At 48.8% G+C, this 23013-nt stretch overlaps 1 protein-coding gene across 1 annotated transcript in view; it reads right to left on the bottom strand.

The window, feature by feature from the left end:
- Positions 1-647: 647 nt before the first annotated feature.
- The window catches only part of LOC144153176 (uncharacterized), a 52671-nt gene continuing 30305 nt past the window's right edge, over positions 648-23013 (bottom strand). Inside the window, exons 6-8 of the mRNA XM_077684825.1 lie at positions 11355-11405; positions 4320-4373; positions 648-1076 (exon numbers count right to left, since the gene is read on the bottom strand). Of these exons, the coding sequence (XP_077540951.1) occupies positions 876-1076; positions 4320-4373; positions 11355-11405 (306 nt within the window). The 3' untranslated portion in view covers positions 648-875. The remainder of the gene's footprint in view (positions 1077-4319; positions 4374-11354; positions 11406-23013) is intronic.

Here is a 23013-nt window from a genome sequence, read left to right as displayed (position 1 = left end):
CATGATCCCCACTGGAGCCCGCGTATTTAAGGTAATTATACTTGCTTTGAAGTCAATGCTACTAGCCCTACTAGTACGTAGCGCAGCGTACACACCTCACTGCACCCAAACAATCGATCCTGTGAGACGGGCACCGTACTCGATCGCGAAACCACGGTGGTCCGATTTCAAGTATGCGAACAAAACGGCTTCTTTCCAATGCTGTGAACAGCTAATTAATTTGTGCTGTCTAGTGGAAACACAAATTCACTGAAAAAACTATGTGGAAACGTGAAAACGTGCGCACGAAAGGCTCCACCTGCGTTCTGGCTATGCATGGCAAAGTTATATCGCTTGCCCTCCTCCCTAGTACGCGTAGTCAACAGTTCAGTCCTTCAGTCTATTCCTAGCACGGTGCGGTAGAATTGCTGTAGTATGTTTTAATTATTATAAAACAGAAAAATTGCGTATACTACATTTGATCCAGTGCCGCCAAGCAGGAGCGCAACCGAAACCCGAGCACGCTGGCGAGCGGTGGCCGACCCAGTGTTCTTCTTATTCCTCGATGGCGGCGCTGGGTGTCGCGGCTCAATGTCGCCCTCTGTTCACTGCACGGCGCCTATAAACGTTGGCCCAAGGTGTCCGGTGTTCTGCCCACTATACAGTGCTGTAATTACAGAGTCTAGAGTCACTGAACCAAACGGAAAGCCAAGGAAACGATGCCATGCCCCACACATGCACTCATGTGGGCGTTTTATTACATGCGCGGAAGCTTCGCGGCAAACGAAAATCGTAACGCGTGTCTGAGTAACTACAAGTCCAGCACGCGTGCGTTGTCTACGCTCAGCAAAGGGCAGCGGCGCGGCCTGTTGCGAGGCACGCCACATCGGAGGGGCCTATTCGGAGGGGTCGGTCATCGTTGTATCGCCACCCGCACTACTGGCTCCTTGCGTGGCTGTAGCTCTAGGCTGTTCCCGCGGGTAACCTCCTGGCCATCCCGCAGGTACGCCGAATGCGTGTCCTTGTTGCCCGTCAGGCTCTTTCCACAGGGTGTCCCAGTTGTGTAGGAACATGAATATGCAGCACAGGACCGAGATCTGCGCAACGGAGACCACTTTCAAGAAAAGGCTAAACTACAGATGGGTGGACAAGGCAAAAGATAATGCCGAAAGTTGCGCGCCATTTATGGAGGATCCGTATGTAGTGTCACTAGATAAGGGTGAAGAGTATGGCAGTCTTTTCTCCTATTATTCGGTACCACCGCCGTGCTCATTAATCAGTTCGCAGCACGTGACACATGTTTACACCGCGACGGTTCATGGGCGCTACCATTTTATGGTTCGGGCGTTTTAGTAGGTCAACTGTGGTAATCTTAGCTTGTCCCCCCTGCTCTGCGGCTGCGCGTGACTGGCTTCGATTGGATGCGAATCAAAAATAACGCGCGTAACAGTATTTCAGCAGCAGACGTGTGTCCAATTAAAGATGCCGTGTTGCTGCGTCTTCGGCAGTGTTGTTTACAAATGACCTTGCCAAAGTTAGCGGTGAGGCCGCAGAAGCGGCAGTATGCCAACACTGATAAACACCAAAATGGCTGCTGTTGCTCACTTGCGTGCCTTAGTGACTGTACTCTGCATCTTATCTAGTGACACTATCCGTACCCATACGACATCCTTCAGGAAGAGAACACTTAACAGGTGGGTGTGCTGGGATAAGCATTCGGACCCTGCATTGAAATCCGCTTCGCCTGCACCGCTAGGGCCGCAGAGTAAGAAATGTCGCCAGGGCCCCTATTCGCGACTGCACGAATTCCCGGGAAATCTGGGAATTTGCCCGAAGTCTTTTCTAATTGGCTTTCAATTTTGGTCACGTGCTTCCGGTTGACAAAGCGGTTGCAAGTGCTGGCGTCATTTAGACGTTTCATGACGTTTACTGTCAACAGTTCTACAGTTTGCCTTAGTTCTCTCTACATGGAGTGCACAATTCTTGGCCGGAAACGAAAAACTAGTCTAACTACACCGGACATGACAACGTAAGCCTGTCTTTGCTATTCAACAATATTGCTTGTAATACACGTGCTCTATGTGATTGGCAGAGAAGGTGTGACGTAATTTAAACAGTTGGCGGACCGACACGTCACGCTTTGGCAACTTCAGCCTGAGTGAAAGTGACGTAATGTTACGTAACAGCTTGAAAATGGCGTCTGCTTTTGGCGTAAAATAGGGCAAAAAATTTCCTCGAACTTCGGCGCCGCGAAATGTCCGCGAATTTGCAGCAGGCGCAGTTTCGCATGCATGCGGTTTAAAGCATGTTTTATACCGAAACAAATTATAGTTTCAACTGTTTCTAAGTCAGAAATCACGGAGTATACAAATAACGTGCAATATCTTTGGAAATAAAATAAAAATTATTTGTTTGGCGTAACCGCAACATCAGAGGGCAGTACAAGCCTCTCCATGACACAGAGAAGCCAATGCATGCATGGCATTTGTCCACACTCGTCCTAGTAAGCTGCTGGGTCACATGATCGAACTCAAGAGAAAAATAACAAAGAAAAGAGACTCTTTTGGCCATTACAGCGCTGATTGAAGTTGAACTTGACGAATGAGTGAATCGGCGACATCGGTACGCTCCGCGGTTATCAGGCGTAGCGCTTCGCTGCTCTTGTGTGTCATACAAGCGATGGTCGCGGCCGTCTTTTTCTCTGATCACGTTATACACTTGTATCATGGCAGCAGACGATGGCGTGGCGGCGGTGCAGGCCGGGAAGGTGAAAACGCAACAAAGCTTGCATTGAAGCACAGAGCACAGCTATGTTACTAAAAGCGATTGAAATAAATAAATAGATACGGTAAAAAATTGTGTGGTGTTCATTAGCTGGACATCCGCCATTCGCTCGCTTTTGAATCAACGTTACTCGATCGCCTTGTGGTGTGGACGCCAATTTTGACCTGCAGAAATGTGTTTCTCTTGACAGCCTCAGCTACCGTCTTAATTTTTAGAGTACATGTCATGTGTTTTTGTATCTTTTATGCACACTATTTGATACCTTGGGTGTGATCTTTATGAGTGAAGCGTCAAATTACCCTGCATGTCGTCAGAGCTATAGGTGCATCACGTCACTGATTGCTTACGTTGTGCTTACGCAAAAAACATGGCGAATTTCCCGGGAATTTGTGCAGTCGAGAATAGGGCCCCAGGTTATAAAGTGCATGCATACCAGCGGGAATTTGAAAACAGCGTGGCCGCTTTTGCGATTAGAAGAACCAGGGCCAGCAGAAGGTCCATCAACTCGGAACCTGCCGTGCATGCGTATTTGCTGGGGTCCCTTATCGTCCGCTTTCATCATTCCGGCTTCTAACTTTTATTTTTCTCGCTTAGTTCCTGCTTCAAGCAAGACGAGTATCTACTAACAGATGCGTTCCTGGGCAGCACGTCGTAATATCCTCACGCGATCGCTACCGCAATGAAGAGAGTTACAAATCAACTGCTCCAAAGGTTTTTTTTTTTTGTTTTTTTTTACGGGAGGCTTTTTTTTCTGGGTTTCATAAGTCGAACTTAAAACGAGCTCGATGGAGTTCTAAAAACCGGTTAAAGGGGCCATGACTACCAAACACAACTTTGTTCAATTTGAAACAACCAGGCTTGGAAAATTCATTCAGTTTTATTCCAAACAAGAAAAACATTTCTTAACCCGAAAACCCAATCAATGGGTAATTTTTTTTTTCAGATATTGCGCTAAAGCGGCATAATTAATGTGGACACAAGTGACGTAACATATGCCGCCACGATAAACACATCTATCAGGGAGCTATCGAACGGTTAGCGTCCAAGTGATAGGATCAGAAGGAACTGCACGTCCTACAATTGTCACTGTTTTTTTTTTTTTACAATTCCTTTGATGCCCTGGGGCAAAATGGCGCAATAAAAAAAACCTAGCAGTTTGTCTCTGCGGCCGCGCTAAGCAGAAGAAAATCCAAATTTAGTCCCGGAACAACTTTTTTACGGAACTGCTTTCATGGGGTTAATTTTGCTGGACGGAGAGAGACTAAAATAGGCTTAAGCGTGACGGGGACGAAAGACAGCATAGACGCGCACCCACACACACAGATTCCCTCAAATTCTTCCTCAGGAATCCTACACGCCACATTTATTAAACGATTACCTAGTTCTACGCAGATTCTTTCTGCGGTATTTCTTTGTTTTGCATTTTTGGGCTACAGATTCAGGGGTGCAAATTTTGTATAACCATATTATGACCGATTCATACACCCGATACGTAAGCGGAATACCTCGGAAGCTTTAAACTAAGATGTGACGAACGTTTCAACAATGAGTCTTACCTTCACCACGAGCACAACTGTGTACATGAATATATTCGCGTACTTGAGCGCCTCCTGTAAACAAGGGAGACAAGAGATGAAGTCGTGAAAAATAAGAGACCAATGGGTGCCCTTTTAATTCTTATACGCTTCTAAGTTGTAGAAAAAGATGATGAAGTAGGAGTAGAAGAAGAAGTAGCCACTCGGAACGGCGGCCTACAATCTCTGGCCTCTCACCACCCGTCCCTTTCCTTACATTTGGTGCCGAAATCCCGTGCGGAAGCGCCTTTTCTCTCTACGCACGAATGGTATAGGGCCTCATATTTTGTCTACTTCGCCTCCTCGCGCTGCGAGTGGGGGAGAAATCGTCTGAAACGTATGGCCCTGAATGACATGGGGGAAGAGAAGACCGCCACAACGATGGACCACCTCAAGATCAAGCTTTTGACGAGACTACCCTGACACGTGAGACAGCTAAACGAGGCCATGCTCGACGACGAAAAGGACATCATCAAACTTCATGAGATGCATGGTCGACTCTTTTCTGGTAACGCCGAACTCGTCAACATCTACGGGGAGTTTGCCCCACGTGTTACGGCGGCTGGTCCCGCGCTCGAAGCTCTAGTCCAGCACAACGACCTGGCCATCGAGATGCTGGCCGAACTTCGCTCCAAGATGGTGTCCTTTGAACCACGGATAGAACGCCTTCTGCAAGCGCCAGTGGCCAGTATCATACCGTCACCTCAAGGAATTTCCGGTGGACCCCGGCTGCTCCCTTTCCAGTCGGCGCCAAAGTCGCTACCCATCGGTGCTGGACTGTAGGAGGAACATGTAGCAGCCGAGTCCTCAGTGAGCGCCACCGGATTTGTGACTTCCTCTACGGGTATCGTTGTGCACAGGGTGCAGGATGAGCCGGAAGCCACGAATTTACAATTCAACACCCCTGGATTCCGCAATTCCAAAGAAAGTGCTGAACAATATCGAGAGCATTCTGCCCAACAGTAAGGCAGTGCTCTGTCGTGGCTCCAACCGCCGATTACGCTCGAACGTAGCAGGCGATCGCCGCTGCAAGGATGCAGTTCTACAACGGATGCGTGCAGCACACCGCCACCGGAGGAGACGCCCGCGGTGTCATCTCGCAAGACCATCGTTAAAGCACAGCCAAGCACCATGTCTCAGTCGGACTCAATCCCAAAGCAAGGAAAGACGTCCGTCATACTTAACGTGAACGATTCACCGAGCAATGATGCAGTGACTGACCGAAACGTTCCTGCCCGTAAGGAGGTGCTACAGCTCAAACCCATTGAAAAAAGGGATGAAACGCTCCAACAACCGACCAACGTCCCCGCCGGAGCAGCACCGGGAATCGAATGTCCAAGCTACCCGAATGAAGAATCATCATTCGCTCGTGAGCCTTCACGGACCAAATCAACAAGCGTCCGAGCATGGTCAAACAAAACGCCCCGAACGATGACATCGCCTATGTTTGAGCTGGAAAACATGTTCCCAAACCCCAGCCTTACGCCAAACTCACCCGAGCGGAAGGCAACACTAAGCTATGATGAAGGAGGTATTTCTGATACAAGTGGAAGCGACACTGCCATGTTGCCAGGAGCTATCACTTCCAAGATTATCCGAACGCGACTACCGAGGGTCCAAGTTCACCACTCCGCGACGAAAATCGCACAAACCACCATCTGTCGAGCCCGATACCACGGTCGGTGCCCAGAACAAGACGGCCAAAGATTCTACTACAAACGCCGAATTACAGGCCGAAACGACCACCAGGAAATAAGCTAGAAAATCTCAAGCGGAATCCCCATCAAAAGATGGTGAGACCTCGTGTACCCTACAGAAGTACATCCCTCGGCCGCGGGGAGGGCTTAGCACTATGGGACAATTACACCATTGTTTAGACGAAGACATACAATCATTCTGCGCAGAAATCGTTTCAGACAAGTACAGATATGCTTCCCTCGAGACTCCAGACAGTATCAAAAGACTCTATGCGAATTATTCAAAGTCGTCAGGAATGGACTGTACAGACAAATTGAAGGCATCACAAAATACCACAAATAGGGACATCACATGAGAAGAAGGTTTGACAAAAAGGACGAGTTGTTTTCAGGAACGTCCTTGTCATCGAGAAGGTATTTCACTAAAGAAAAGCTAAAACAAACCGCGATATATATGGACCAACGGCTCTGCCCCAAGTAGAAGGAGAAACGTTGTGGAAGGAGCTTTTCAAGGAGGACCTCAAGCTTCCTTCATATAGCTTGGTCTCTCCGGAACAGTAGGCGAAGAAGGCAGCGATCAACTCTTTCAAGCTCCCCTCAGCAATTACATTTTGATTGGAATGGACATGAATCATCAGTGGGCCTTCAAAGGGGGGTCTGCTTATAATATTTATGCGTATAATTTCTGCTTATATTTCTGCTTATAATAGCCTGCATTTTCCCAGGGGGAGAATGATGCGTGTATCTTCATTGGGGGGGGGGGGGGGGAGGCGGGGGGAGAGAATGTAGAAAAAGGTGATGAAGTAGGACTCTAGGAGTAGAAAAAGAATTAGCAGCTCGGAACGGCGGCCTACAATCTCTGGCTTCTCTCCGCCCGTCCCTTTTTTTACATAAGTAAAAGCGCGTTGCACGGTTAAGAAATGAAACACCTCGAGCGTGTCTGTGGTGTAACTGTTCATGTGATACTCATCCGGCCGAACGTAAAAGCTTCCTTTGAGAAAGGCCTCCAAGCCTGGTGGATTTCAATCTACCTTCGGCTCATCAAAACAGTGCATTGACGTGTTTCCACTCCACAAAATGATTAGAAGCAACACTCCAACAGGAGGCCAAGCTCCAACCCTTCCCATGTGGAGTGCGAGAGAGAACTGCCCACCTCCAGCAGCACAACTGAACTGCGGTTGACGGAACTTGCAGAGAAAGCAGCTAGCTGAAACAGAATCCTGAAATGCAACACCGGAACACGTGCTCTTATTTGCTTTTGTTTTGTTTTGTAGAATAATGCTCTCTCTCTCTCTCTCTCCAAGAGGATGCCTCCATTAGAAGCCATTACCACCCACCTTGAAGCTTTTCTGAAACTAGCGTTCCAAAGGCTACAATTACGGCACACAGCGCCCGCCCTCGAAGCCATGCACACCTCTGGACAATGCAGTATTCTTTCAAACAGCAGTGCAGAGGACCACAGAGAAACAGCGAGTAGACACGCACAGAATTAACTCAGGCCTGTGCTATCACTGTACATCGTTGTTTCTCCCTGGTCTTCCGCGCTACTGGTTGAAATTTATATACCAAGAAGCCGAACTTTTTGCGCTACCTATGTAGTATCGTCACCCCCTCCCATACCTGGTCAGTCTGGATTCGCCTGTGGATGCAAGAATCTGAACTCAATATTTATTGTTTACGTTTATTTTCGCTTCAGTCTTTTTTCAACCTGATCATGGTGGCCGCAACATCACGCACCAATGATTTTGATTGGGGTGCTTTTGTATCGTTGCATCACTGCCCTTTGCAGAGAAGACCGACGGCCCTTTTCTGTAGCTTTAGGCCTGCTAAACCTGTGGTCCCCTCGTGCTGAATCTTAGAGGCCGAGGTTGACGGAAGCTGGCGATATCTGGGTAACTTTGGAGCGGCTGGCAAGCTGCTCCGTCACCGAGGCGAAGAAGCCGTAATTGGGGGCAGCGGATGGCCCGAAAATGGGACGCTTTCATCTCAAACACAAAAACTGTGGCAGTAAAGGATACCGAATCGCTAACCCAAGTCACTTAGGCTATTTTAGAGCAGCTTCTATTCGAGAGCAACTTTCACATAATGTTGAAAACAACCGGAGATTCACTGCGATCGCGGTTAGTAGCTGAAAAATACCCTAAGTAAACAAGTTCGTCTGGCATTGACGTCAACTCCGGAGGTTGGCTTTGTGTTCCGTACGCGTCTCAGATGCCACACTCCCTGTTAATGTAAATATTCTTCAGGGCACCCAAGTCCGAATATGCGCTGTAAAGGCGAAAACGCGGTAATACTTAGCGGCAGCTTGCTTACTGGTAGATCATATTTGCGTCTCTTTCTTCGGTTTCTTCTTTGTTTTTTTGGCTGGAATCACTTCGACTGCCTTCTCTTTTCTGCTACACCGTTTCTGCGTGTCTTTCTGATCCTTCATTTTTTTGTGTTGCGGCGCGAATTACGTCAGCAAGAAGGATTGCTCACCCCACAGCTACCATAAAACCAGGATTCTGCGTGGGCTGCCTGCACCTGTTTTACTCACGTTCCATCACGTTCACGTGTCACGTGGCGCACACTATTCCACAACTTTCACGTTTCTATTACCAGTTTGACGAAACGAGCACAATGGCATTTCAAAGCTCCCGCCTTTTGCCCTACCGTTGGGAATGTGCGGGGATGGCGCACTGGATTGCAGCTGTGGAGACCCGGGTCCTAATCTCTTGGAGTATCACACATGTGTTTTTATATACTTTTTAATGCGGCTGCGATCTTCTTGACAGGGCAACAAGAAGAACAATAAGAAGAAAGACGACGGCGATTTTTGCTGAAGGGGGAACTTGAGGTTTTCGGCTAAAGACGTCGAGACGAATCGGGATCATGGCACGAGACCCCCCATTAACTCAGAAGCAACGACCCGCCTTCTGCAGCTTGTCGCGCAGCAGTTCCGGAGGAGGAGGAGGAGGAAATAAACTTTCTATCGGCAAGAAACCAGATTCTTTCAGGTGGTCGCTGTTGCTCAGAGGGATTCGGCAACCTGTAGGTTCCAGGAGGTGTCAAGCGCACCTGATCTGAGGACTCCGAGCTCCTCAACGCCAGCCCCCACGCTTCAGGCGGAGGATACGGGTGAGCTGGACACTGACAAAGAGAGCGGTAGCGAGTCTCCGATTGAGATCAACTTCAGCTGAAATCAATACAGTACCGAAACGGGCCATGAGAAGCAAAGCATAAAGGGGACTCGAGCCACCTACGAACTGGCTTATTTCATCTTGACGAAAATAACTGGGCACAGAACAACGCGAAAGTTACTCGGGCATAAGAACGATGGTGGGCAACGAAATTACCAAACTCACGGCCACTAAGCGAAGGTGGTCAAGGGTTCGAAGCGTGCACAAGAAAACTCCGAAGTATTTCCGTGGCTTACACACTAAACTTTTTTACACCCTTTTTGGCCGAAAAGGGTGTAAAAATCTTGTCCCATGGCTAACACCCTCAAAAAGAGTTTTGGCAAAAAAAAAAGGTGTATGGATGAAAAAAGGGTGTTGAGCTCAACACCTTTAAAAAAGGGTGTTGAGGATGCTCAACACCCTAAAAAAAGGGTGTTGAGTCTCACACCCTTTTTCTGAGGTGATGGCATGCGCAGAGGCAATGTCAAACGGCGGAGCGCGCAGCATTCAACACAAACAGCCAATACGTACAAGTTACAGTTGGAACACGGGGTGCAAGCGGTACAGGGAGTGCATACTTACTTAGCAATACATGTGCTGTTCTTGCTTTTATACCCAGCAGAGGAAAGCCCCCAGATGGAGTCGGTGGGCTTGTCGCAAAAAACTGATATTTTAGCGCTAATTTTGGAAGTATGGATTTTACTACGAGAATATACAAATCAACACGTGGATTTGCAAAAACTTTTTAATTACTCGGTAGTTTTTCTGATCCGTAACTGATAGAATTTTATTAAATACCATACAAATCTTCCCTACCACCTCAATACCCTTCAGAAAGGGTGTTCATAATTTCAACACCCTTTTTCCCAGAAGGGTGTGAAGCTACAAATTAGGGTGTTCGAAACTAAGAAAAAGGGCGTAAAGAAAAAAAGGCTGTAAGAAAAGACCGCCAATGAAGAAAAAAGGTGGAGAGACCTCCAATTTTGGAGGCATTTTGTACCTGTTTACACGGGTGGACTGAACATTCTCTACAAGCGGGCGGGGGGGGGGTTGTACCTCACGATGTTTACAGCTATATGAATTGGCATAATTTATTACCAGTGAAGCTCTTTAAGCTTCAGGAGGTAGTTTCGGTGGCATTAGCAAAAAATACAAAGAAAAAGAACTGGGGCACCTGTAAAGGGTGCACCACCGCAGATAGGGTATTATAACAGTGAAGTCGGCTTTCGAGCTTGTTAGAGTGTGAGCTCAAGGGGCGTATGCGTATGCGCACCTCTTACTGTACCATTTCAAAGGTACAAGTCTTTTTAGGATTCTAAAAGGTAAAAAAATTCGCGCAGCTTGCAATAGTGGTGCAAGGCTGGAGAAACAGCAACTCTGGGGGCCGACCTACCTTGTTTCCCTTTTGGATCTCCTGGAAATGTGGAGGGGGGGGAAGGGGGGCACACTGGAACAGCCTTGTGAAATCCGCTTAAATTTGGCCTCATCCCTGAGTGGTCATCCTGGCTGAGCAAGAACATTGTAAAGCTTAGCAAACATAACAAAACTTAGCAACACCGGAAGAAACTAGGTCGACCCCCAGCTCCGTTGTTCTTTTATTGCAACTGAACACCTATTTCACACCGTTTCAACAACCTACAGAAAGCCGAGCGTGTTGCAGTTGGCAAACATCCTTTTCGCCACACGACTACAGTCTTCTTAATTTTGAAGGTTCAAATTGGTGTTTCACGTGCCAAAGCAAAACTTGGGGCATGTGGTGCACCGAATAAGAAAACGAGCGATCATTGCATAAGAGCAATTATTTTTTTTTTTTTGCGTTTGGAAATTTCTTGCTAGTAGAGGAGTATATGAGGGGATGTCTTCTTCTTTACAGTGCTATTAGCATCCGAACATGGCCTTATTCAATGAACAGCTGAACACCTTTTCCACACCCTTTCAACACCCTAAGAAAAACCAAGGGTGTTGAAGTTGATCAACACCCTTTTTTTCAAACAAAAAGGGCGTAGAGCTAGGAAAAGGGTGTTGAGACTCAAGAAAAAGGGTGTAAAGGCCTCCCAACACCCTTTTTCCACCTATGCTACACCCTTTTTGGCTAAAAGGGTGTAAAAAAGTTTAGTGTGTACAACCTGTCAGCAGTGATTAAAACCGAGTGTAGTACTTACGCGGAAAGTCGGTTCATCGACGTCATTTTCCTCCGTGGGGTCATATTCCGCCTGAGGAAAGTTAAACAAGAAGTTATATCAAAGTAAGTTTTTGCGAGTGTTTAGCATGACGGGCTTTACAAGTAGCAGCCTGTTCGTAGCAGCCGGCGGCAATGAAAGCCAGCTGGGTATGAAAGCCAGCTGGGTATGAAAGCCAATGAAAGCCAGCGGCAATGAAAGCCAGCCAGCCGTCCCTACCCAGCCGAAAATTTGCTGGGTAGGGACGGCGCGCTCCGCCATGTAGGGCTATATTTAAACCTTACTCTAGAAACTAACAAAACAGACCCGAATCCATTACGGCACGAGTGTTGTCGCCGGAGTGCAGTTCTCGCTTCTCGATGGATTCCCGACGACCGGTCGGCCGACTGGCCGGCTTCTTCGGCCGTTGAGTCAGTCACACTACGCAGACTTGCGAACGGCTGACGTGTTTGTGTCGCAATCGGCGTCGTGTGACAACGCGGTTTGCCAACTCCGAAGTCGGAGTTGCTGTCGTGTCGTTGTTCTGTTAACTCAGTGCGAGCGCACTTTAAGGCCATGAAGCCAAAACACGAGTTGGTTTTATTCGAAAGATTTGGTGTTTTTATAGTGTCCCCGGCGCTTGTCCTGCAGCAAGCGATGCTTAATTCATCGCAAAATTGAACAATAAAGAGCAATATTTCAATTATTCCTCTAAATAGTGTTTTATGACATCAGCCATGACGTGTGCAGGGTAGCTACTTGAAATGACTGTGAGTACGGTGACTAGGGCTGCAGCGAATGGTCAAACGTGTTTTGTTGCCTAGTTTACTGCTCGCCTCCCACATGGTGCCACGATACTGCTCAGGACCACTGTCCGCAGTAGCTTTTATTTTTTTTCGCCGAATGTATACGTGGCTATTTTTTGTTATGGTTGGTAGTAATCATTTCGTGAAATATCCCACATGCTGCACGAATAGGGTCACGTAAGACAATGTCACTTACCTATGCCAATTGTCCAGTGTCGTGTGAGTGAACCCCAAAGCTCCGTGCTGCAGTACAGCTATAACAAGCGTAGTGCGCGCAGTACGTATACTGATGACTAAGTTTACGTGTGTGTTCGGAAGTTCAATTGTTTCCCCACTATTCTTACTGATATAAAAAGACTATGCATTGAACGTAAGCGCAAATAGTTCATTCAGCAAGCTTATAAGCCCTGCCTAACTTGCGTTTGCTTTTGCCGGCATCAGTCAATCGCAATGCTGGCCAAAATACGTAAAAGGTTCTAGTGTGCCATATGATCTAGTGGGTCGCATGTTCAGTCTCTTAGATGCGACTGCACCTCATTCACTCGCCTTGTCCCTCCATACGGCGTTGTTGTCCGTCCACACCCCTCCCCCGCTTGCGGCTTGGCCAGGCTTGGCGCAAAGAAGCCACAAAAATTTACATTCACAGTCATTCAACTTATTACACAAATAAAAATGTGTAGTATAATGTGTAACAAAATTTTAAAAGTATAATATTGTGTGTTAGCTTAATTTTAAACATATAGTTCTTCACCACTTGCGCCGACTGCCGGATGGTGCGGGAGTCAGGCCACTCGGCCGCGATAAGCCCGTGTGTCCACTGTTCTAATTTTTTATTTCTCTATGCCTCCCCCTACACTACAAAAAAATTAATAGTTAGCGGCGCCCGGGTTCGATCCCATGACCCTGCGGGCGGAACGCGAGGTACATGGTGCTCTTCCCACTGCGCCACTGATACAACGCATGATGGGGGCAATGATTAACACTTGCAATAAAAGAAAAGAAGCTCCCACTTACAGCAACAATGATGGAGTAAAGGTTGTTGCGACAGCGAAGCCCCAAGCATACCACTTAGAGAGGTTGACCAAGATTGGCCAATAAAACACAATAATAATCATAAAACATAATAATCATACGCGTTCCCGACACGTTTCACGCGATTTCAGAATCAATCCAACGGAAACACCAAGTGAACCCCACGATACGTCGCATCTACACCGGGTTCCCCTCGCTGGGAGGTGGGCGCAATTTTTTTCTACTAATTATGTTGGAGCATGTGCGTTAAATGTGCGTTAAATTTTGCTGGAGCATGTGTGTTAAATGTGGTGTCAGTATTATTCTAACGAGACAGTCTTTTGAATGAATCAAACTTGCATCCTTTAAGGGTGCACTTCTGTTCCTTTTTGAGTACCTAGCCTTCTGGGGCTACTTTTTTAACCTCCAAGCGCGCTCCTTTCGCTGTATTGGTTTCTCCTGCGGAGAACGACCCCCTGGGTCCCATTCCATAACATCGAGTCTGGAAACAGAAGTACATATATAGGCAAAACCTTTCCGTAGTAGTGCCGCCACTGCGAGTGGTCGATTGACCGTGAGCTACTCACGACAGCTGTAAATGCCATTGGCGAATCCCCTGGATGGGCTGCGTTGACTTCCCAGCCACACGGGAATGGGGGAATCGGCGGCGAGCTTTTGACCCCTTGACATCGAGCAAGTCAGCCGATTCGTGGTAAAAAACGTACGGCTGTGATTCGGCATTTCCGTTCGGATTCGGTTCATTCGGCTGTGATTCGGCATTTCGGCAGCAGTATACCATGGGGTTCACTCAAAGTGTGCATTGCCCACGGTGCCCACCGCTTTAAAACATTTCTTTGTTGCCCTTGACATATTTGGTGGTCAATTCGTGCCAGTCCCATCACCCGACACTGTTCTCGCATTATCGCTCCGATACATGCACCTTGCGTTAAAAGTGGTGTCAGTGTTATTCTAACAAGGCAATCTTTTGAATGAACCAAACTTGCACTTTGTCGTCATCTTTAACGAGCAGCGTCGTAATAGAGGAAAAATTGCCTCCATCTCCCCGCGAGGGAACCCTGGTGTGATGCGGCGCATCTGGGGGTTCAATTGGCCTTTCCATTGGGTTGAAGGAGAGGAGAACGCGGAGGAGAGTCGCGCATGCGCGCACATACGCACCGGAGCAGCTGTTAACGCAGCGTTAACGCAGCGAAGCGCGCGCCAACCAAGCGCGCCAGCTGTCGTTATGCTAATGCACCGGAGTGAGAGTGTTGCACACAGCTGTGGGAGAAACGAACGGAGGAGGGCTGCTGACGGACGCCGCCGCCGACGACGACGACGCAGGAGGGACATATACCTCAGAGCAAGAGATGCGCCGCATCTAAAAGGGTAACTATAGACGACCACGATAGCGTGTAAGCATGTTGCAGGAAGGGCTAAGAACTAAAGGCGCCGCAGCGATCCGCCGATGCTGGCCAGGCGACACTTTTCTTCGCCGGAAGAACGAAAAAACAAAAAAGTCGTCTAATAGCAGGATCGTGGCGCACATAGGAGAATCGATGACGTACGTACGTTTAAATGGTGGGGTGCAAAAACAGGCAGGAAAGGGTGAGAAAGGGGCGACAAATTTTGCAACAAAATTGTGAGCGTTCCGCTGCACGTCAAAGGTGCCTGCATTCCGCTGCACGTCATTTGCCCAAATGACGTCAACCTAACCACTGCTCTTGTTCTTTTGTGGGATCAAATAGTCCTTCAGGATTCTTTATATTGCTGCGCACCATGCATTGGGTTTGTTTGTTTATGTTTTGTTTTTACTGCCCCGCCGCGCCCGGCTGTGTTATCTGTGTCCCAAGCGGAGCGTGTGTTTCGTTCTTTATTTTTATGCCGCACGGGTTATCTCTTTCTGATATGGAGAGCGTGTCACCCTAAACGCCACTAGCCTAGAATAATCTCCTTTGAGCTACAATGTTCTGGATGTAAATCGACGGTTCGAGAAACACTCGCGCCTAAACATAAAAGCCTGCAGAGCAGACGCCGCGTTATCCGACTGGCCGACGCTCGCTTACGTATGTCACTTTGCTGACTGCTGCTTCGCCGCCTGTGTATTTTTTGAGTTGTTAGGAGAGCACAAGTTCGCTACAATAAACTTGTTTTCCTTGAAGACAACTGCGTCGTCTTTGACTTCATGACAATATCACCCCGTTCAGGCCTGCTGTGAGAACCGTATACGTGTATCTTCGATATATCTTTTAAGTGCGAATGCACTTTATAAGCGACCCCAAACCATCCACCGCCGGCGGCGGCGGCGGCGGCGTCGGCGGCGGCGTCCGCAGTGCTCCTCTATATTTAAAAAAGAAACAGCATCCGGCGCCAGGTTTCGATCCGAGGACTTCGCGGCCGCAGCGCGACGCTCTACCGACCAAGCAACGGACGCGACGCTGATATCAGTGTCAGTGACGCGCCTTATATCTTTAACGCATTCAAACTACGTCGTCAGCGGCGTGCGTTGGCGACTCAGCGGCGTTATAGCGGCTTGATAACTGCGTGGTGTACACGTGATACTACAAACCCGATGGAAGAGATGGAAGAGAAGGCGGCGAGGCGGTGGGCTGCGGGGGCCGAGCGCAAGCGCCGCAAGCGGGCCGACAACCGTGCATTCGCACTTTCACATTCTCCCCCTCGGGGACATGCGGGAGAATTTTTTTTTTGCCGTGCGACTGTTGGCCTTGCTCAGTTGTAAGCAACAGTATAACACGGGGTTCACCGAAAGTGTGACGCAAACACGTTGCACAGGGTCCCTAAGCAAAGTTTAATCAGATGAGCCCTCGAAAGCTTTTCTTTTGGCCCGGTGTGTAACCGAGTCTTCTGTCGATCTCTACTATAGCCAGAAACCACGCCAGCGAACTCGGTGGAGCCATCTGTCGCAGAATCGCCATTCACGCGGCTGCGACACTGCCTCGAATGAAGATGAAGGTCACCCTAGACTGCGGGCGGTGATCCTGTGCTGACAGGTTTCTGTGCGGCTGTTTGCTCAGCATGCGGCTCACTGCGCATGCGCAATCTCCTAGCGGCCCCAAGTCCCTAAGCAGTCCGGTAGGGGCAGCAGGCGACATTCCCCACAGCTCCCGCGCAAGCGGGAAGGGGTCGTGGTTGTATTTACATCGTTTGATTTTTTGTGTGTGCTCGTTGTGCGCGGAACAATGCCCACAACTTGTGCTGCGTTCCGCTGTAACTCGGAGTGCCGAAAAGGGAACGGTGTCGGCTTCTATCGCTTCCCGTCGGCCGCACGCGATCGGCTACGGCGGCTTGCGTCGCTCGCGTCGGCTCGGGTGATGGGAACTTTGGGCTTAGCATCCTGGCGGATATTTGATCGCCGCTATCTGTGCAACTGCGAATGACAATCCGCAACACAACTTTTCACTACACTATCATCCCCTTTCTCGCATGAGGAACTCTATTTAAGCTACAACTGCCGTTTGAGCGATCGGTGACCGAGACTTCTGCGTAGCCTGTTTCGATGCTTCCGCGCAGGTATCGCCATCTCTGGGCCGCTCGGCGCACCGCGCGCCGCGGCCACCGGTCAGCGTAGGCTTGCATCGCGGCAGATGTCTGATCGCCGCTTTTAAAATAAGCCCTGACAACAATCCTTAGCACAATTTTTCACCACACTAACACCTACTTTCTCGCATGTGGAACTTCTTTTTAGCAATCAGATTGATTCAGAAGAGCAGTGACAAGCGCGGTTGCTACCGTGGTCTGCGCCGGTTCGAGCCGCTGAGTGTGCCGAGCTGGCAGGCGCGGCCGGCGTGTGCGCGGACTGTTTCCGAAGGCAGAAAACGCTTCACGATTGCTTGCTTTATCCATTTCTTGCGAACAAACGCGCAGAATCTACCAATTCAGCTCAGCGATCATCGTAGTTGACCATGGAGCAAAAGCAGTGGGCGGAGCGACGCCGACGACGCATCGATCATGCGCGCATCGGGCCGTCTCAAATTCACACGTACGACTAGTCGGGGCGACAGTCGTAACGATCAGTCGCATGCGAATCGCGTGTACCAATCGTACATGTGTCCAGCGCTTAAAGGCATTTTGCGAACTGCCGGCCTTTGTTGAGCTGGCGATCGCACTTCATGCCAGACGACTCCAAGTACTGCTCGCTCTGCTACTCGGACGGCACACGGATCTGTCCGAGATTTCTCTGCCAGCCCTCATTCAGTGATAAGAAGCCGCCTGGTATTATGTGATGACCAGGGGCTGTCATTTTAAGGCGTTATAACACCAACACAGAAGAAAAACTTCGGCTGCTCCTCGCCGTAATGTGGGATTGCCGTGCATACAACGAGAACGCAGCCGGAGGAAACGCCGGCAAACCCTACCGCCTCAACTTCCGCTAGGTACGCTAGGTGGCAGCACACCGCAATGAAAATGGCGGATTGGTCACCTTCCGGGTATACCTTTTTTCATAGGACGAAATATGGTGACGAGGACACAGCGATGTGGAGATGGCAGGGCCGAGTGAAAACGAGGGCAAGCGCCAAGCACACATGCCACAAGTTATTAGAATGCCTGAACGAGACGTTTTTATATACTAGAGGATTGTCTAAACTACTAGATCTGGTGGGAATGTTTGCACTTTTCAACATTGCTGAGAAAAAAGAAAACGATACGCATATTTCAGGCAAGACATCAAAAAATAGGAGATACTTGCATTGTTGTCCTAATTAAAAATACATGGCTGCTTGACTTTTGCGATAGAAAATAAAAAAATATACGCCGTGAAAAAACAAAAAGCTGAATGTTTGCACTTTTCAACATTGCTGAGAAAAAAGAAAACGATACGCATATTTCAGGCAAGACATCAAAAAATAGGAGATACTTGCATTTTTGTCCTAATTAAAAATACATGGCTGCTTGACTTTTGCGATAGAAAATAAAAAATATATACGCCGTGAAAAAAACAAAAAGCGCTCGCGTTGCCACCTCGTGGCAGTGTTCTAAGTTCCAAAGTAACAAAAGTTTCCGGTAGATGGCGCGAGCATTGCAACACAGCAAAACAGAATTGGCGTAAAACAGGAATCGATCTGCTGGCTTTGAGAAGTTCTTCAAGAAAATAGCCCAGCTTCAGAGACTTAACGTCGCTGAAGCTGGGCTACTTTCTTCTTCATTGGTTTAGACACGACAGTCTTAAGCTACTTAAAAGCGAAATTGTGGTATGTATGTATGACTGTATGTCTGTCCCTCGATTCGCCCACCCAGCCAAAAGTTAAAAATATACATCGGTAAAACATTTCCAATTTCCAAACAACTAAATTTGATCGCAATATAGACACTTGTTAACATTGTTTGCCAAAAAGAAAATATTAGACATATTTTAGACAAAACATCCATACATAAGTGATATTTGGAGTGTTATTTTAATTTAAAAGAGCAAAATCGCTTGATTTTCCCCCAAAAATATTCCTGTTGACAAAAAACTGTCTTGGGCCAGTAATACAAAAGAACTCGCGGCGACCCCTCGGGGCGGCACTCAGACTAGTCCAACAGCAACAAAGGCTTCCAGTAGATGGCCCGTGAGCAGTGGGCGCACGAGAGACCAGAGGCATCTACGAGACAGAAGCGACAGGAGACTGGCCCTAACGTTTGGCCCTAACGTTGGAAGCCGCGGATGCGAGGGCTTGTTTTGTTAAAGGGACACTGAAGTGAATTTGTCAAGCTCCCGTTTTTGCTTGGACTGCGTAGACTGGCTCAAATTAGCACACTTTTCATCGTTTATCCGGTTGACAAATCGGTAATTATTTTACAAAGCGCGAAAGAAGAAAAACTAGCATGCGCGGTTTGCGGCGGCCGCACCAACTAAAGCTGTGACGTTAGGAGGAGCGGGCACCGTGATTGGACGATGCCCAAGGTGAGCAACCAAACAAGTTTCGGTTTCGGTTCTGTAAAACACAACTGGTGACGTTGTTGGATGGGCATTCTCAATAACTCAGTAATCATCGTACCGCGCTTCTGCCATGTTGTCAGCTGTGAAAATGCATAAAGATAAACCTCCCAGGACGGCTTGGAATCGTAGCATTCACTAGCCGAGGCCTACGCAGTGCATGGACGCCCTCCGCGTACCCGCAGACGCCCAAATGTCATGCGCTTTTCCCCCATATTTGGAGCTTGCCTCACTCATGCCTGTACCGTAAAAAGCGTGTTCGCACCAGGCCAAGGGTCTGTTCATTCTGGCCTGTGCCCACTGCCCGCAAGCAGTCGGTGCTTATGGCAACAGCACGCCAACGAGAACTCGCTAGCGCACCAGTGCCAGCCTGCGCGCGTTCTGTGAACTAGTTCGTGGAGCCATGAACGTTGCGGCCCAAAAAAAAAGGTGAACTCAATGTAGAAAACATCGGCAGAAAACGAAAAAGTTAACTTAAAAAAAAAAGCACGTACCCGCGGGGACTCGAACTCGTTACTTGCAAAACACTTGCGACAACACACCTAGCGCCCCAGACCACAAGGCCACGAGACCGGCTCAGCCGGCCTTGGTAATATAAGGTATATATTGTACAACACGTTTACACTTTTATTTAGTTTTGGCATTTCAAGCAGCTTAGGTGACTATTTGTTGTATTGCGCTCGTGCAGTAAGCGTACCCCGAGTTTCCACAATAGCTCACGTCTAGCAATTGCTTTTCGTAGACGGAAAAGCGTTCGCAGATGCGTAGTCGTGCTGCTGACCGCTGTGGTTGTTCGCCCAGCGCAAAAAAGTGCTTCCCGCACCCTAGTTTTACGCTGTACGGGAAAAATATCAGTTGATTTTATTTCCTTAGTACCTATATTGACTTCGCTGACTTTTCTCCCGCCTTCAAGAGGCCTTATATTTTCCTACTGGCGTACCAGTCAGCGAAGCGTCGCATGTGCGCTTGTGTGAAGCGACCTTGACTTGGAGCTAGATACAGTGTGCAAACTAACCAAGTAAAGAAAGGCACATTCTTCCATTCACAAACGAGTCCTGGCTTCGTTTCAACTGAGCGAACGAATTGCGACGACCCGTCGGCGGCCGGCGGACGAAACGCTGGGCCGACTGACTCTGTCTGAAGGCCGGGGAGCCGTGCAGTAGCGCAGCCAATTGCGAGCTCGGCTCCTCTCGACGTCACACGAAAACGCCGCAGAAAATGGGCGAGCGTAAAGAGAGGAGGACAGCATTTTCGAATTAATTTTTCTACTAAATAAAATTGCGTAAACGCGCCCAGAGTGGTCGAAACATGGCCTGGGGACCCCGGGCTACAATTTGCGCTAGTAATCGCGCAATGTTTACATATCACTTCAGTGTCCCTTTAATAACTACTGTGGAAATTACGGAGGTACGCCGTCTTGCCTATCTCTCTCGACCCGCCGTAAAGGTGAGAGGGAAGGTTCCTCTCGCCCCTGCGGCCGCGCGCTTCCCACCCCGGGAGGATGCCCATGAGAGCGGGGGCGCAGCCCCACGTGACCGGTTTGTCAGGAGATCCGGGCGGTCTGGTGTGGTGCGGACGGTGGAAGAGGGCTTTTTTAAAGCAAAGCTTTCTAGCTTACCAGCCAACGGCTCTTTTGTGGCGTGAGGTACAGCAAACTCTTAAAGCGTAGGAGGCGGCGGCGGAGGAGGGACGGGGTGCGGCTGAGGGTTTCACTCACGGAGCGCACTGTAGATGGCACGACGAATTTACCCAGCGTTCCAAGCACGGAAGTGCCTGCTCGCCGGTGGCGGCGTCGGCGGTACGACTTTGTCGTCTGCTTTAGAGGCGGTTGCTTTAGGCCTTTTTTTGGCGCAGCTTCGCGTCCATTGCGTGGTGCCTTCGCACGGCTTGATTAACTTGTTCGACAGCACCTTCAGGGTAACCCGCACCCGACGGAATTAAGTGGTCGTACGGCAAACATACGTTAAAGATTGGTCTGCAGGGCGGGAAAACATAATGTACAAACCCCACACAGACATCTGGCCGCTAAAGAAACGCCACCTTTTGCGCACTGCTTGCCACGAATGGGAGTCCGTTTTCTAAATTGGTGATTACCAATTCGATTGTGTTTTAAAAGGTATTACAAAAGGCGAAAGTAGCACCAGGTTCTCATAAATAGGAATTATAAAAGTTCCCTCAGCTTTCTCACAATTCTCAACCTCACTAAGCTAACTAGTTTAAATCGGTATAAATGGGAATCACTATGCTCATATGCCGCCGAATTGTTTCGGTGTCTGCGCTGGTGTCGCGCGGTGGTGTAGCCCCAAGCTAGCACATCAGGATGGCTACGTTCCGCTGTCTCACCCTTCAAAAGACGCTCCTCTCCGCTTTCTCTTTCCCAACTTACGGCCGGGCTACAGCGGCGGCGTCCGCCGCTCTAACCCGGCGGTGGCCGATGCTGCTGCTGCGTTCGTGACGCCGCCCGCGGAAATTCCAGGTAACGACTGGCAGAATCTCTGGTTTCACTCTTTGTAGAGACAAGTGTGTGAATTCAAGTGACGTCGCTTGGGCAATTGTTGTGGTTGTTGTTTAAAGCTTTGCTTTCCAACCACCTTCACATCATGGATTGGAGCCATTTTTTTGGCCTTCCTTTGTCCACCCTCGCGCCTGTTTTCTCCCGTCCTGATCAAGGTAGTCTTGGCGGTGGTAGAGCGACGCACCCTACATCCTTATTGCTGTGCAATAATCGCGGTGCTGGCGATTTGTGTGACGTGTGTCCCTGGCTGTTCGCTGCCGCTACTCCAAGTTGACGGTCCGTGGCGGCGTTCAGTGGAGCTAGCCGTGCGGCCGAGCCTCGAGTGTCGAGCTAGGTCACCGTAAAGACCCTGGTCCCCACAATACGCATGTTTTCAAAAATGGTAGCTTCCAAAACAAACTTGTGCACTAATGTTCAGGTCCGTCCGTCCGTCCATCCGTCTGTCTTTCTTTTGAGTTTCTGGGTAGCGGGGTCAGTATAGAGTTGCGTTTATGTGGGAGTCCACATGGTAATCGTAATTTGGCGAAACTTTTATTTTATAAATTTTAATATAGTAGTTTTATAGCTAGCTCAATAAAATAGCTTTCTCAATACCTTGCTCAAGGAAAACGCATGCGACCTGCGTAGAGTCCGTGCGATGACGAGTACTATATGTTGTGCACTATATGCGATGTACTATATATGCCGCCACGATGCCCACTACCGTCCTGTCTTCTTCGTCTACGCGACAGTTTTTCGATTGATTTGTTATAAGTATGACGCGCCGAAGCTTCCCCTGGCCTATGAGGCGGGCCGTAGTGGAAGGAACTGGATTACTTTTGGCCACCTGGGGATCTTTAACATGCGCCGAAACCTCGATACACGGGCGTTTTCCCTTTTCGCCTCCACCTGTAAATATGCCGCCGCGGCCCGGAACGAACCCGCGTCCTTGGCCTCAGCTGCGCATGGCCTTAGCCACTGAGCTACCGTCGAAAGCTTCTCGCTGGCTTAAATGGTTATAACTACTGTATGTGTAATTATGTGTAAATGTTTAATGATAGATTTGATCAGTACACCCTTGCTACTCGACCACTTCTAATGAAGGGGGGGATTAAAAAAAAACAAGCGTTCTATAAGATCGTAAGCGGGTAATTTATCAACGAATAAATGTGGGCTAGTTCGTTCGATTGATTGTAGGGTTTAACGCGCCGACGCAACGCAGGCGATGAGGCGTGCCGTAGTGGAGGGCTCCGGATTAATTTTGACCACCTGGGGATCTTTATCGTGCGCCGAAATCTAGTATACACCCGGACGTTTTGGCTTTTCGCCTCCATCATAAAAACGGCCGCCGCGGCCGGGAATCGAACCCGCGACCTCGTGGTCAGCAGCGTAACGCCTTAGCCACTGAGCCACCGG

The sequence above is a fragment of the Haemaphysalis longicornis genome, unplaced genomic scaffold (assembly GCF_048455015.1).
Source record: "Haemaphysalis longicornis isolate Haplotype H1 unplaced genomic scaffold, Haemaphysalis longicornis Haplotype H1 scaffold_9, whole genome shotgun sequence".
NCBI lineage: Eukaryota > Metazoa > Arthropoda > Arachnida > Ixodida > Ixodidae > Haemaphysalis > Haemaphysalis longicornis.
The sequence above is the reverse complement of the archived record's forward strand: the minus strand, read 5'-3'. Positions and strand labels throughout refer to the sequence as shown.